Genomic DNA, 15,331 nt, shown 5'->3' on the forward strand with positions numbered 1-15,331 from the left:
AAACTCCGATCGAACCCCAGGAGCCTGATGCAGGCATAAAGGAGACTGGATTTGAGCTAGATCCTCGGAGAGGGAGGCCTCGGGGAAGAAGAGGCACACGGCACGCCAGAAGGAGAGAACAGTGGGCCCAGAACAGGAACGAAGGGACCCCACCTCCAGCCCAGACAAGAAGCAACCAAGCCTGATGTGCTGGGTCAAGTTGGGCCCCAAAGGGACCACACAGTTTGTACCTGGGCGTTTTCTTACTGATCTCCGCACAAACTAAGAGTCTCAAGACTGAAAACGCTCAGGCACTCTCTAAAATGTAGAGGCTTTTAGTCGCAATTCGTCTTTGTGTTCTTTGATAGGAAGTGTTTGGAACTGCTGTAATAAAGGTCCTGTTTTAAGTCAAGATATTAAGAAATAAAAATAACACGACAGCCGTTCTCTTGGACGCTCTCTGAGTACAAGTTACATTACACGCGTCTGTCCCTTGCAAGGGATGTCGTATGTTACATTTTTCATAACGGTAAAGCTAGTTTATGGCTTTTGTATCTCAAGGCTTCGTCATAAAATACTGAAGCAACTGGCACTAATAATAAGTAAAAAACAAACAAAAGACAACCGAGTCGTTAAAAACACACTTGAACGCTTTCTGAATGGTGTTCCGCGGCTGTTTGTAAATAAAACTTGCAAAATACAAAACATCGGAAACATCTAGAACGTGTGTTTCTCTGCTTCACTTACACCTTCAGGAATCACAGTATCGCACTTTCTCCGGGAAAAAGACAAAGCCAATTTTGAGGCCATTATAATCTCTTCCAGTGCACAGTCTAAATGGGCTCTTACCTCACAGTTGCTGAGATCAAGGGAGACCCCCTTCAAGTTATGATTGGAAGCCAGGCCCAACAACAGTGCTCTGAGGGGAGAAAACACGAAAACACACGTTAGACGCGAGTTAGACACAGTTTGCACCAAAATATGTACACGTGCCGAATAAGAGAAGAAGGGACATGTTTCTGAGTTACAGGCCAAGCACCAAGCACCGAGCACCATCTCAGTTTTGAAAAGGCCGACTGTTGGGGCGCCTGGGTGGCTCAGTCGGTTGAGTGTCTGGCTTCGGCTCAGGTCATGATCTCACAGTTTGTGGGTTCGAGCCCCGCGTCGGGCTCCGTGCTGACAGCTCAGAGCCTGGAGCCTGTTTCGGATTCTGTGTCTCCCTCTCTCTGACCCTCCCCCACTCATGCTCTGTCTCTCTCTGTCTCAGAAATAAATAAACATTAAAAACATTTAAAAAAAAAAAGGCCGACTGCATGTCTGACTCCCAAGCCCAGGGAGGAAACGATGCTGTAACGTTCCTCCTTGTGACGCGGTGCGGGCCCGTTACGAATACGAGTCCGGCAGGCCCACCATCCCTATGCACGTACACCCACGGTACACCTAACTGCACACTGAAGTTAAACTGTGTTCATCACAGATCAATTCCCACCTGCATCTGCTTGAGCACACCTTTAATATTGTTTAGAAAATTATTAGGCAATTGTCAGTAGAGTAGGAAAGCATCTGCTGATTTGTCCCTAAGGGAGAGGTTATGAGGGAGTTAAGCTCCACGGTATCCAGGGTGGGAAATTACCATCTGTAGAGAGGGGTTTTATTTTAAGCACCTACAGCAGGTGAGAAGAGCACTGAACATGAGGCACAGGTCTGGAGAGAGCCCAGGATCCTGCCTGTCTGTCCGGCTACTACTAGCTGGTGTCAGGGCAATCCACAAGGGCGCTGTGAAAAGGGATTTATCTGTCCGCACGCTCAGGAGGCCGGACGAATCACGCAGATCTTGTCTCTAAGAGAATGCACCGGCCCTACTCTCACAAGTCAGTCCTGTAACATCGAACAGCCTCCCTCCAACAGGCCTGATGCAAAAACTTCCCACGTGCGCACACATCCCTAAGTCGCACTGAAGGGACACAAGGCCTCAACCTGGCCCTGGGGGACACACAGGTGAGCCCCAGAGGCCTCTCACTCTCCAGCAAGGGAAACGGGCATGTGGGCACATCACTGTAAGAGGCAGATAGGAGAAAGCGACAGGGGGTGGGACCAAGACATTTGCTCGGCAGGCATATCCACCTGTTCTCAATGTTCCCAGGAAAAGGACCTCCACCCGGTATGCTCCAAAAATACCCTGGGGCACGAGCCAGGTGGGAAGGCACCTCTTTCACCCCAGCCTCTGTGATCCCCTCTCTGGTGACCCTCTGGCCTCATCCACTGAGCAATGCTACCGCAGTGCATGGAACCCACCGGTTCGGCAGCTTCTGGTGAGAACAACCCATCAGGAAGGAGGCTGGAGGGGAGCACCTTTCTTCTCCTCTCCTGATGCCAGTTGACCAGCCCCTTGTTCTAAACACGGGCCGACGAGAGGACGAGAGGGGCTGGGCAGATATCTGCACGCATGTTCCTGGTCGATTATTAAATAGCCTCTCTTTCCCTAAAAAGTGCCTTCCCCTCTTTTCTTCTTGGGGGTGGTATTGAGCAGCTGAAGGCACTTGGGACCTAGAACCACATGGCCCGTCCAGAGGTCCCACCTCTGTACTGACAGTGGGGTGGCTTTAAGGACGTCACAGGTCCCTCCCTGTCCTCTCCTGTCTCAGGTGCTCATCAGCAAAACGGGAGTGTCAGCCTATTACCAAAGAGGTCCCTTTGAGTTCTACCGTTTGCGAAGTTTCCAGAACCTAGCCACGTATTTGAACACCATGGTTTTACAATGCTTAGACGGAAGGGAGATTCTTCCTACTTTTCCCGTCTGTAGATTAAGGCCGAGGAACCAATGATGCGCTTTAAGATACTTAACTACAGTACAGAAGGCCCGTGATGAGGAAGGACATAACGGCTCCCGAGACTGGTAAATACAAACCAGCAACAGCAACCGCCCTCAGTTGAACAAAACGAAACTCAACAACGAACGGCAAAGCCCAGCACGCACTGGGGAAAACCCTATAGCAGGAAGTGTGATTACTTTTAACCCAGGGATGGAAAAACCGCCTTCACCGTTACCGTCTTCAATCCTCCATCGTTAGTGCAACACTGGCTAAGACAGGAATTTGTATTTGACCTCACCCGCCCGGGAGATGAGGTGCTAGTTATGAGTTCTCAGGGGCACACATAATGTGTTTATTAGAAGTCCACAGTCGGGGAGATGGGAGAAGGGCACGATGTGATGTGGGGTGAAGGGCACAGACACACGGGGACCAGGGGGAAGAAAGCGCAAGCGCGAGCGGCAAACAGGAACTCGGGCCTCGCTCTGAGCGAGGAGCGTGCTTGGGGCGCACGTGAACCTCGCTATTCTGAAGATTTTAGCAAACGCGAGGAAGGGCGCCCCCACGTTCCTTATCGAAGGCCCCAAGTGCTTCACCGTGGCTGACCAGTCTGCGAGCGAGGGCGCAACTAGGACATAAGCAGTCCTATTCTGGGTGTCGCTTCTGAAGAACCCCCAAATGGTGGGACCCGCCTGCAGAACACTGTTCTGTCCCAACTGGGAGGGCTTCTCTCAGAAAACGGTGCGTCCCTGTAGCATAGCCTCTTAGGGCTGCTGACCCCCGGTCCTTCAACACACCAGGGTCTCCGTCCCCCCGCTCCTGGCACAGTGGACCGAGGCGGGGACAGGAACGTACGGAGCCGGTGGCAACAGGGGGCTCTGCGATGCGCCTCCCAGAACCCCCTCTGCGGTCACTTCTCAGGGGTGGCCTTGACTGAAGACAAGTGCCTCACCCGGGGCCACGTCTCCTTCCAGACGCAGACTACCCCAAGGGCTGGTCAACACGGGAACAGAAAGGCCCGGCCTGTGTCTCCTACGTGCTATGTTCCATCCCCAAGTCGGCTCCTCTGGAAACCCGACCTGCGACCGTGACTTTGGGCAAATTACTGAGCTTCCTGGGCCTCTGCTTCCTCAGCAGCAAACCAGGAATCGGAACACGGTCTCCCAAGTGCCATCGACACTGCAGGTGCCGGCCCACATTCAAGCAGCCGGTTCAGGGTCTAGTTCAGGGTCACGCTCTGCAAGCTCTCTGCCATCCCGCCCCCTCACAGGGAACCCCGAACACCTCGGTTCTATCTTTCCCAGTGTCAGCATCCCATTAAATGTACGTACAGAATTTTGCCTACAGAATCTTCAGCCACGAAGCCTTTTCCCTCACACGGAAATTTTCAGTAGTAAAACACAGAGTGGACGAGGCTACCGACAGAACACGATTAAATGCTCACATAAATAACAACAGGTCACAAGATTTAACAATTACAAATTAACGTTGAAGTATAATATTTAGAAGTCTCTACAACAAACCGTATAGGAAACCCATGGCTGTGGTGTAGAATGTTCTATAAAATCAATTACACTAATCAACAAAGAGCTACTCTGTACTTCACAGGGATCAAGAACACGGAAAGAACGAGAATACTGTGCACCTGTCACCGAAACGGTTTTGAATAAGCGGTTCTCCAGTTGGTATACTGCGGGCAAGGATCACGACCGGATTCACTTTCTACCCAGTGCCCTCCTTGCATCTGGGACACTGAATGCTCCATAAATAGCAGTGGAATGAATATGTAACTGAGTGTGAGTAAAGTATAACGGTTCCCCCTTTAGAATATTGATCGTGCTAGTTTTGTTAATATCCACACAAAGAGCCTCATCGTGAGACTTTTTTAGCTTACGTTTATGGACCTCTAATATATTAATTCAATGTGGAAAAAAAAAAGGCCTGCCATACTGTCGGTTTTTTGTCTTTGCACTTGCCTGGATCTACTGTTCTTAGGGGCATCCCTTGTTTGAGTCTTAAGGTGCCATGTGAGATACCACAACCAGGACTCTCACACCTCTTAAAAAGAAAAAGAAAAAGGGCACCTTACGACTTAGATAAAGATTAATTTGCTAGTAAGATGAAGAGCAGACATCAATCGTAACATTTCATACAAATGACAGGGGAAGAATTAAATGCTCATTGACACGCCGGCTGGGGAAAGGAGAAATCTGTGCGTGCACTTGAGCGTATGTGACAAAGTACGTACTCGTAACTACTTGAAAATATGTTCTTTAGGCTCAAAGAGAATTTGATTTCATAGCCCTTTTCATTAATTGCTGGCAATGCAGAACAGAGATTTCAAGGATGTCAAATTAGCCTCGAGCCTTATTTTACCTCAAGAGTTTAACTTCACCACCAGGCCCCCCACGAGGGTATTACCCATAACCTAAGATGGCCGCTAAGTAAAAACATGAAACCGCCTATACCGACCTGGGTAATTCAGGAACCACAGCACCTAAAACCTGACTCTGTTGCATACACACTGTGTATAGAGATTACTATGGTTAGTTGAGATATGTAGAATAAATATTAACTGAAACACATATATACACACATGAATATACATCAAACGGGCCCAACAGAGGTTAATATAAAGGCAATGGTACCTGGGAACACAACTTGCAAGAAAGTCACTGACAACTGCCAAGGTCACAAACCAAAGGAAGGTTTTTTGTTTTTTGTTTTTAACGTTTATTTATTTTTGAAACAGGGAGAGACAGAGCATGAACACGGGAGGGTCAGAGAGAGGGAGACACAGAATCTGAAGCAGGCTCCAGGCTCTGAGCTGTCAGCACAGAGCCCGACACGGGGCTCGAACTCACGGACTGCGAGATCATGACCTGAGCTGAAGTCAGCCGCTTAACCGACTGAGCCACCCAGGCGCCCCAGACTTTTTTTTCATAGAAGATGCAAATAATATCAACAGTGCACGATGTAGATAAAAAGAATGTAATTTCTTTTTGTGCCCCGAAGTGAAAAAGGGATTTTCATCTGCCTTGTCTGTCTTAGGATTTTGTGTCTTCTTCCCTTCCCTCAAGCACATTCATAATAACAAACAACTTGAAACGCTATGGGATGGGGGAAAAAAGAGAGAGAGAGAGAGAGAGAGAGAGAGAGGAAAACAAACCACGAGAGATGCTTAACTATAGGGAACAAAGAGAGGGTTGGTGGAGGGAGGCGGGTGGGGGATGGGCTGTATGGGCACCTGTGATGAGCACTGGGTGTTGTACGTAAGGATGACTCACTGAATTCTACTCCTGAACCCAATACTGCATGGTATGCCCACTGACTAGGATTTAAATAAAAACCTGAAAAGGAAAAAAAAAAAACCCAAAAGCCAAAAACCAAGAAGAGCTGTGGAAAACATGAACTAAGCACTCACTTTAAGGGCTCAGGAGACAGTTTGGTGCCGGAAAGGTTCAGCTGCATCAGAGACAAGGAGCTACTAAAAAACTGCTTGAAGGAGGGGGGCACTTCTTTTCCTTTCCTGAAAAACAAAACGGGAGGGTCACAGGAGCAGGGATGCTTCCGGCCCGGTACCCCGCTTCCGGCTTGGCAAAATTCCCCGTTGGTTATTTGGACTCTGTGAAATAACCTGGGAATCCATTATATTTTCGGGAGAAAATCAAAGGTAAGAAGAAACAAAATGTCTCAAAGCCAAACAAAGCCAACCCCATCAAAGGAGTGATGTCAGAGAAGCTAAGACACTTCATAAAGTCCTTAAAGCTACCGCTATATTCTTTGTAGCCAATGGGCTCATTGTGTTTTACCCACAGATCTCCACTTGTACAAATTCGAACACATTCATCTGGGGATGGCTATACTCGTTGTTCATACTTGCTTCCAAGTTCATTGTTGAGAAGTACCTTCTAAAAGAGTTTATACTGTGGACGCCTGGGTGGCTCAGTCGGTTAAGCGTTTGACTTTGGCTCGGGTCATGACCTCACGGTTTGTGAGTTCGAGCCCCGCATCGGGCTCTGTGCTGACCACTCAGAGCGTGGAGCCTGCTTCAGATTCTGTGCCTCTGTCGCTCTCTGCCCCTCCCCGGCTCACACTCTTTTCTTTCTCTCTCTCTCAAAAATAAATATTAAAAAAAATTTTAAAGAGTTTGTACTCTATTAAGGGACAGTGCCCGTCCACATAAGAGCAGCAGTTATCAGACAGTTCTCACAGGCAGACTGGGGTCACCGAGAACATCAGACTACCGTGAGAAAAGATACAAAAACTTGCACTTTTAAAGCTCATATTCATAGATGATGGTTTAAGGTCACCTTCCTTCACGCACAACCAACACGCATCCTTCATCCCTCCATTTCCACCTCGCTACAACCTTCTCTGAGAGGAAGGCAGTCCTAGGTGACAGTGATGGAGGTACAAACCCATACCGGTGAGAAAAGACAGCTCTGGAGAGGTTGAGCACAGCTAAATATTGAAGGCATCCTCGGAGAAGAGCTGTACAGACCTGAAAAAGAAAGAAGGCACTTTTAGTTCCAAGTATTTCTAGATCTAGGGGAATATTTTGTTAGAGACAAAGCCCTCCGTATCCCGCCCAAACGGCTGTTCTGAGACCGCCAGAGCAATATCAAAAAATATTACCATGTCCAGGGAACATTCAGTATTGGATAAATCCAGGTGAGCGATGGCATTTGGCTGGGCCAAAAAATTGTACATGGACTTGAAAGAAAAAAACAAAAAAAAAAAACCACATTAGGATCTGGAAACACACACACACAGTCAATATTTTAAAATGAAGTTGCCCAAATCCTCCCGTATTCATTCTCTACTCTTCCCAAGAGGATTAGCAGAATTTAATGTCATTCCATTGCCTTCCCCGAGAGCAGTATTGCCAAGAATATTTAAAATAAAATTGTGTTTGGGGCGCCTGGGTGGCTCAGTCAGTTGGGTGGCCGACTTCGGCTCTGGTCCTGATCTCACAGCTCGTGAGTTCGAGCCCTGTGTCGGGCTCTGTGCTGACAGCTCGGAGCCTGGGGCCTGCTTCCCATTCTGCGTCTCCCTCTTTCTCTGTCCCTCTCCTGCTCACGCTCTGTCTCTCTCTCTCTCCAAAGTGAATAAACACAAAAAAACGCACTTTTTTTAAAATAAAATTACGTTTGAGTTTAAAAAAAAAAAAAAAGGCCAAAGGAACTCTTGGCCACCAGCCCCCTTTTTGTTACACATGACTTAGTTTTCCTGATTAACTCCATTTTCATCATTTTGGAGCGATGCTAATTAATTTTAACTGCTGAGATTAAAACATCACCTGCATAGCACTCGCCCTATCAAAATGCTAATCACTTTTGAAAGTGTTTAAAGGTCCACCAACTTCAGTTTGCACCCTAAGATGGTCTCAGGCTGTTCTCTCTTCTGTCCAACACCGTGATTTTTCTATCCTTAGTTACTTCCAAAATCTAACAAGAAAGGGTCTGACGGCACTATTCGCTTAGGTTTAATCTCACATAGAGCTAAGACACGTCAGCTTTCAAGGGGTCACGGTGCCTAAAGTCTCTCCTTAATCCCGTGCAAGACCATCAAACAAGTTTAAGAGCCCTGTTCTTCTCTAATCGCCCCGTGTTGAGTAGAAACTGCCAGAGTCCACAATAACCAACCAAGTGCAAGCTCCCAACACCAGGCAAATAGCTAACGGTCCCGTGCCTCACTGGATGACACCAGGTCCTTGCAAAACCAAACAAGCTTACGCTGAGATGCCCTCGTCCTTAGCAAAGACTCTCAGTGCAGCAGCTTGGCTATATGATGCCTGAGAAAACTCCTCTCTACCAAGGAACTCAGAAAAGCAAATGATTAGCCTGTAAGTACTTTTACTAGACAGACACCCACACACACACACACACACACACACACACACACACACACACACAGCAGACTGCATTATGAGAAGTTCTGATTCAGAAAAATAATTTGCTCTCGCTTCCCTAAAGATCTCTGCTCTCTCAGGCTCTGACTGTGGTTTTACTCCCGGCCACCAGCTGGGGGAGCTCTAATCACCCTCCGTTGGTGACAAGACCCTACTTGGCCAACACTCGTCCAAAGAGGCAGGTCCTGCTAGGCTGCTGGCCCTGAAGGCACGGGGCTGGGTAAGCCCCTCCCTGCACCTGCTGCAGGGATCCCAGAACATCAGCCTGTCTAGGGCTGAGGCCCACTCACCCAGGCCTCATCATTCTACTTCTTCCCCAGAGGCAAGTTGGGGGACAAGACCCACTCCTGGCCAGAGAAAAAGTCCTGAGCTACTTTGCTCTCTTGAGTGACTACTAATGCCCCTATGTTAGCAGAGTCTTATATTTAATCTTCAGGCTCTCTTTTATTGCTCTCTCTAGTCCTCTACTTTGTCACTGTAATGTGTTAGTGGTTCCACACTGGACTCCTTGTTTCATCTTGGGAAGGAGCACATTTACGAATCATCACTGAAGGTGACAACTAAAATGGGGCAACGCGTGGAAAAAGTCGTGGCCCCTCAGGGGAGGCGACTGAGTGGCTCAGCTGGTTAAGCGTCTGGCTTCAGCTCTGGTCGTGATCTCACGGTCCATGAGTTCAAGCCCCCGCGCTGGGCTCGCTGCTGTCAGCCCAGAACTTGCCTCGGACCCTCTGTCCCCGTCTCTCTCTGTCCCTCCCCGGCTCACACTCTCAAAAATAAACAAACATTAAAAAAAAAAAGTCACAGCATCCCAGGAAAAAGAATTGCTTAAAATGATTTCGAGTATCAGGCAGAGGGGAAAAAATCCTACAAAATGGACAGTGGCAATCTTCCTTGCCTTACAGGGAAAGCCACACATGAGACACGTAAGAAGGCACGCTCCTTAAAGAGTGGCCCCAATTTATTGTCAACTCTCCACTCACCCTACTATGTTTGTGGAATATAGGAGAGGACTTTATGCCCATATCCCCCTCCAACTAACTATTAAAAAATTCACCTGTCTCAACAGTATTATCTAATGACAAAATCATTCAGTTTACATTTCCAACCTCTCTTATCAACTTTCATATGCGCAATAATGGTTCAAATGAAGAGAAAAAAGGTCCGTCAGAAAAAGTATATCCAAAAAGAATCCATAGTTCAGCAACATTAAGTGAAGGGGGTAAAAATACCTATGCGTTAGACTACATTTAATTAAGGAAGGCTCTGGAATTTTTCTCTAAAACAGCTCGTAAGCTCGTAACTAAATGATGTGAAAGTGTTATAAGGGGAGATGAGGAAAGCCACGTTTGGAAATTATTCCAGGCTTATGGAATACAGCGTCTTTGAACCTGCCCGTGGGGAAGGAAAACGTACCGAGAGGTCATCTCCGCGGAGGACGTTCCCTGAGAGGTCGAGATGGGTAAGGGTGGTGGCGGTCAACGGGTTGGCACTGAGGAACTGAGAAAGGCTATTCACCCCTGCAACATGGAGAAGATCCAGGCTCAATATCCATTCCAGGGAACACAATGAGGTTTGGGAGTTTCTATACATGACCCGGCAGCCACATCAAATGGCAGGACTGAGGTTACCCACAAGTACCGTCCCCAAAAGGTAGGAGTATCTTCTTTTGACATCCCCTCAGAAAGAACAGGTTATTCACAGACACAGCCCTCTCACTGAGTAGGGGAAAGAGACAGAATTGGCTTCGTTCAGCTCTTCTTCTGATGTGGACGGGAAGGATTTGACTTTGAAGTCTTAATATGATGCCCACAAGTCTGACTGGTCATTTCTATCTTTCTCTTAATTCTGCTAGGTGTTCCTGACTTAGCGCACAGGATTTAAGCGAGGTGGGTACATATTTCGGCACTTCAGCCTATTTAAAGTACTTAGAAGCTGGGAGGGAGGAGCCAAGATGGCGGAACAGCATGGAAGTTTTTTGTGTGTCTCATATCCATGAAATGTGGCCAGACTAACACTAAACCACCCTACACTCCTAGAAAACTGACTGGAGGATCAACACAACAGTCTGCACAACCTGAACCACAGAATTCAGCAGGTACGCGGCACGGAGAAGTGACCTTGGGGAGAGAGACGGCGCAGGAAGGGAGGTGCTTTTGTGAGTGGAGAGAGGATGGAGACTGGGAGAGGGAGAATACGGGAAAAGCACCCCTCCCCAAAAGCCGCTGGAGAGAACGTGGAAAATTGGAAACAGCTGCAGGGACTAAACTAAAGTACTTAGAAGCTAATACTGGATGTAGATCACTGGTCTACCTAATATATCGTATACGTACTCAGGGCAAAATTCAGAGGGCAATGAATTTTTACAAAGAGCGAAAAAAACGATCTGTATACAACGTAGGAAAGAAGCGGAAAGAAAAATGGATAATTAACACTCCATACACTGTTTACACATGAAACGTAAATGGCTCAAGTCAAAGTCAACTGAGCTGAACCGAACGGGTATTACCAACCTCCAAAAACAAAGAATAAATACACAAGGAGGGCAAGAATGTTCCGTGAGGACATGGCCACGTTCTTTTCTATGTGGGTAACAGTCATGGCCTATTGGTCAAGGCCTTGCAGTAGGCAGCCCTTCATCAGGCCGCTTCTCTCCAAGAGGGAAGAGAGGCTCTGGGAGGTTCCCACTGCATACAAAATGGGGGCCCAGACAGTCTGGTGGCTCACTGGGCTTCAGAGAGGTCAACACACACATCAGCACCGATGCTCATTCTCAAGGTAACGGGGACATGGGATACGGCCAAGCTCCCCACGTTTCTACAGTTCACGGTTCCAATCTATATATTTTGGAAATATGGCTATTTCTAAATTGGATGCACATTTGTAACTCTTTTTCCAGTAACATTCTCCTTGAAAACCCCAGCCTGTCTCAACCACCCTACAGGGAGACAGGGAAGGGGCTGTTCGTCCACCTCACACAGAGTCTTCCTCAGGAGAAAGGACGAGGGTGGGGCCTCCCAACGACAGCCAGAACTGGTCACGGCGGCAGGCTGCAGCCAGCCGCTCCAAGAAAGAAGCAGAGGGTTCCAAATACAGCCCCAGCCCGGAGCAGTCCTCTGCTCTAACTTTAGAATGCCTGGTGTATCGTACTGATGAAGGGGTTATTATCTTCTCTTTTAGGTAAGACCAGGTAGTTACAAGAACCCACCGCAGGACGTGCCTGATAAAGGCGAGTGAGCCACTTCTCAAGGGTGAGGATGCACTTGGGTACGCAGAGGGAGAAGACGCAGAGGTGTGGAGGGAAAACATCCCAGTTAAGTCCTGGGGGCGGGGGAGAAATTCTTGGCTGTCAATTCAACATTTATTTAGCACTCGTAAAACGTTTATAACTGCTGGGGATTGGGAAATAAACATAAATAAGATCCATTCATCACTCTCAAAAACTTCCAAAGACCATCAAGAAGGAAAAGGAATAAATTCCAGCATGAAACATCAGACTACACAAGAAATACCGCTTCACTGCCACAGAACTTTATCGAAAGCCTACTGCCGACCAGGCATGGGCTCCGGAGGCCCAGGGGGTCCTATCTTACCCTCTAGAAGCCAGCGCGGTGGGAGACACAGTCAAGTAATCACAATCCGGGGAGGTCAGTACCGTCAAAGAGGTTAAGAAACAGGTGCAGGGCAGTGAAGAAGCTGGAGATTTGATTAATTACGCGAGATAAAAGGAACTGGTAATGGACTCTAGAAGGTGAATTTCTGAAGGTAACGCCCACGATTCTTTAAGCGACCAACTTCCTTCAGTCTGCGCTATCCCGCAGCGTTAGCGTGCCTTACAACGGCATAACCTGGAGAATACCAGACTCTCTCTCGTCAACAAAACCATGTGTAAAACCGCTTCCTTAGGGAGGTGATACCAAAACTTGAGAAATAAATTCCGAAACCAGAAGGTCAAATTAGTCTCGACAGCAAAACGCTCCTCGATGAGCGCGGGCGCTTGGCAGCGGGCCAACATCTGAACGGAATCAGGAGAGAATTACGTCCTCCGCTCGGCTTCGTGCTCCCGAAACAGAACGAAGGGCTTCCTCTCCCACCTCTTGAGGCCACGTCCACGTGAGGCCCGTGTTAACAAGCACACTAAGAGCAGGAAATTACAAAAATATAGGATGGAAACAATCAGGGCTCTTACAGCCCAAACTAAACACAGATTTACACGCCGTTCCCGATTCTGGCCGTCTAGTGATCGTGACCGTTCTTTGTATTTATTATTGGAGTGTTTACAGCTGGAAAAAAGGTGGTACCAGATGGCCCTGCCTTGACATAATCTGGCAACCAGCAGGACATTTACTAGAAATCCAGAAAACTCTCATTGAGCTAACATCTGAGGAAGAGAAAGGGTATTTGGAGACAGTGGGGATGTCATGGGGAGATTTAAAAAAAAAAAATCTGTCTTGAATTACGGAGCCATGAACATAAATGTTTTCATAGAATTAAAATACAAACGTTAGTCAAGTTCAGCAAAAGATTAAAACTGCAATGGAATCTGAGTTATTGTGAATCTGCAAACCTTTCAGATACAATGGGAAAAGTCTGCAAGAATAATGAAATCCTTTTAAGAAATCCATTAAAAACAAAATCCCCAGTATTTCAAGATATCCATCTTAGGAAGGGCAGCGTAAAATCATTTGGGCCAGAGTATCATTAAACAATATTAATTCTCAAAACACGCATTTTATTGCAGAGAAGAGAGAAACATGGTGTGGTGACCTTTACTTGTGAAGGAAGGTCACCCACAAGGAAGAGGACGGGGCCCCACCCACTCTCACGACGCCTGAGACACAGGAACACAGTGAGTGGTGGCATGGAGGCACCCCAGACCCCACACTTGTCCTTGGGACGATAAATGATCTCCACATCCCCCTATCTGGTTCACAGTAATGAACACATACATTAAAATAAATAAATTCAAGTTGTTTTTTAAGAGTACCTCTATTCTAAAAAAAGAGACCACACAGCGTGATGATTATAGTTAATACCGTACTGTGTACTTGAAAGCTGCTAAGAGTAGAATCTTAAAAGTTCCCATCACCTGGGGAAAAAAAAAATACAACTATGTGTGTTGACAGACGTTAGCTCGACTTACTACGGTAATTGTTTCTTCACAATAAATACAGATATCAAATCATTACGTTGGACGCCAGAAACTAGTATCATGTTATATGTCAATTATACCTCAACAAAAAATAAATAAATTTTTAAAAGTTATGGGGCATCTGGGTGGCTTAGTCATGTAAATGGCCGACTCTGGATTTTGGCTCAGGTCACGATCTCACAGTTTACTGGGTTTGAGCCCTGTGTCGGGCTTTGCACACTGACCTCACGGAGGCTGCTTGGGATCCTCCCTCTCTCTCTGCCCCTCGCCTGCTCTCTCTCTCTCTCTCTCTCAAAATAAATAAATAAACTTTAAAAAAAATTTTTAAGTGACACCTATGGACACATGATGAATGATTGATACTTTTAACATGTAGGGAATTCACATAAATTAAGAAAAAAGGTTAATGTGGCAAACAGAGGCAACGATGGATGGAAACTAGCAACTTCCTTCAAAAGAAAGACACATGACTAAGATATGGGGGTGGGTTGGGGGGGGGAGAGAATACACCTAAGCACTAAGAGAAGAAAGTAAAATTAAAGTATCAGAACACTTTGGCTGATATGATTGACAAACAACGAAGGAGAATAGCATCGAGTGGCGGTGGGAACGTGGAGATTGGTACAAATAACTCAGAGGACAGCTTGACAATAAACATCAAAAGAAAGCTTTACAAAAATGCACACCCTTTTTGAGCCAGCAGTTCTATGTAATTTCTCCTAAATAAGAAAGTAACAAATGATCGATAATAACACAGGGAAGTCACGTGAGCACTGTGTGCATTACTGAAGAATTAGAAACCACGTAAACGTATGGTCACAGATCATTTATGTAAAGTAGGGAACGTCTTCCACGCACTGGAACGGCATGGAGCCCCCGAGAGTAATCATGGGTTTGCGGTCATAGCGGATCACAATACACTCCTGGGTGGGAAGAAAAGTTTATGAAATGGTAAGTGCAGTGGAATACCATACGCGCACATGCGTCTGCACGTAGGCACAGAGATAAACTACGTACAGACAGAACAGTATGGAAGCATGGGCGCCGAGCTGTCAACAGTGACAGTCTCGTCATGGTTTGGTGATGGCATCGCGAGGAATTGTGGCCTTCTTATTCATGCTTTGCGGTATCTTCTAAGTCTCTGCCGTAAACTGACAGTGCGTTGATGATCATCAGAAGGTTTCTACGAAACCGATTAGAAGCAGAGAGTGGTAACATCGTGGGCCCGCACTCTGCTTGATGATCTCTGGACAGCTTCAGGCATCGGCACAGGAAACAGGGACTCCTGGAAAAATGTTCCCCTTTGAAAAGTCACCTTGGCGCCTAAATCTAAATGTCTGCACGTGAAATCATGGGGCTTGCACAAACCACCCCAATTTGAAATCATTCTTAGAGTAACTGTGTGGTCGGCATGGGTATGACATCACCAAGGGACCACTGCGCTCTACCTGTGACATATTCGGTAAGAACCCGCAATGG

General features: G+C 47.0%; 1 protein-coding gene across 11 annotated transcripts in view; it reads right to left on the reverse strand.

Annotated features, from left to right (window-relative positions):
- Window positions 1-15,331, reverse strand: part of CARMIL1 (capping protein regulator and myosin 1 linker 1) — a 309,417-nt gene that overhangs the window by 117,620 nt on the left and 176,466 nt on the right. For all 11 annotated transcript variants that reach the window (XM_042937729.1, XM_042937736.1, XM_042937731.1 and 8 more), the window contains 5 exons: window positions 10,117-10,220; window positions 7,428-7,505; window positions 7,217-7,293; window positions 6,214-6,318; window positions 829-898 (listed from right to left, as the gene is read on the reverse strand). In XM_042937729.1, the coding sequence (XP_042793663.1) occupies window positions 829-898; window positions 6,214-6,318; window positions 7,217-7,293; window positions 7,428-7,505; window positions 10,117-10,220 (434 nt within the window). The remainder of the gene's footprint in view (window positions 1-828; window positions 899-6,213; window positions 6,319-7,216; window positions 7,294-7,427; window positions 7,506-10,116; window positions 10,221-15,331) is intronic.

This window comes from Panthera leo, chromosome B2 (assembly GCF_018350215.1).
Source record: "Panthera leo isolate Ple1 chromosome B2, P.leo_Ple1_pat1.1, whole genome shotgun sequence".
NCBI lineage: Eukaryota > Metazoa > Chordata > Mammalia > Carnivora > Felidae > Panthera > Panthera leo.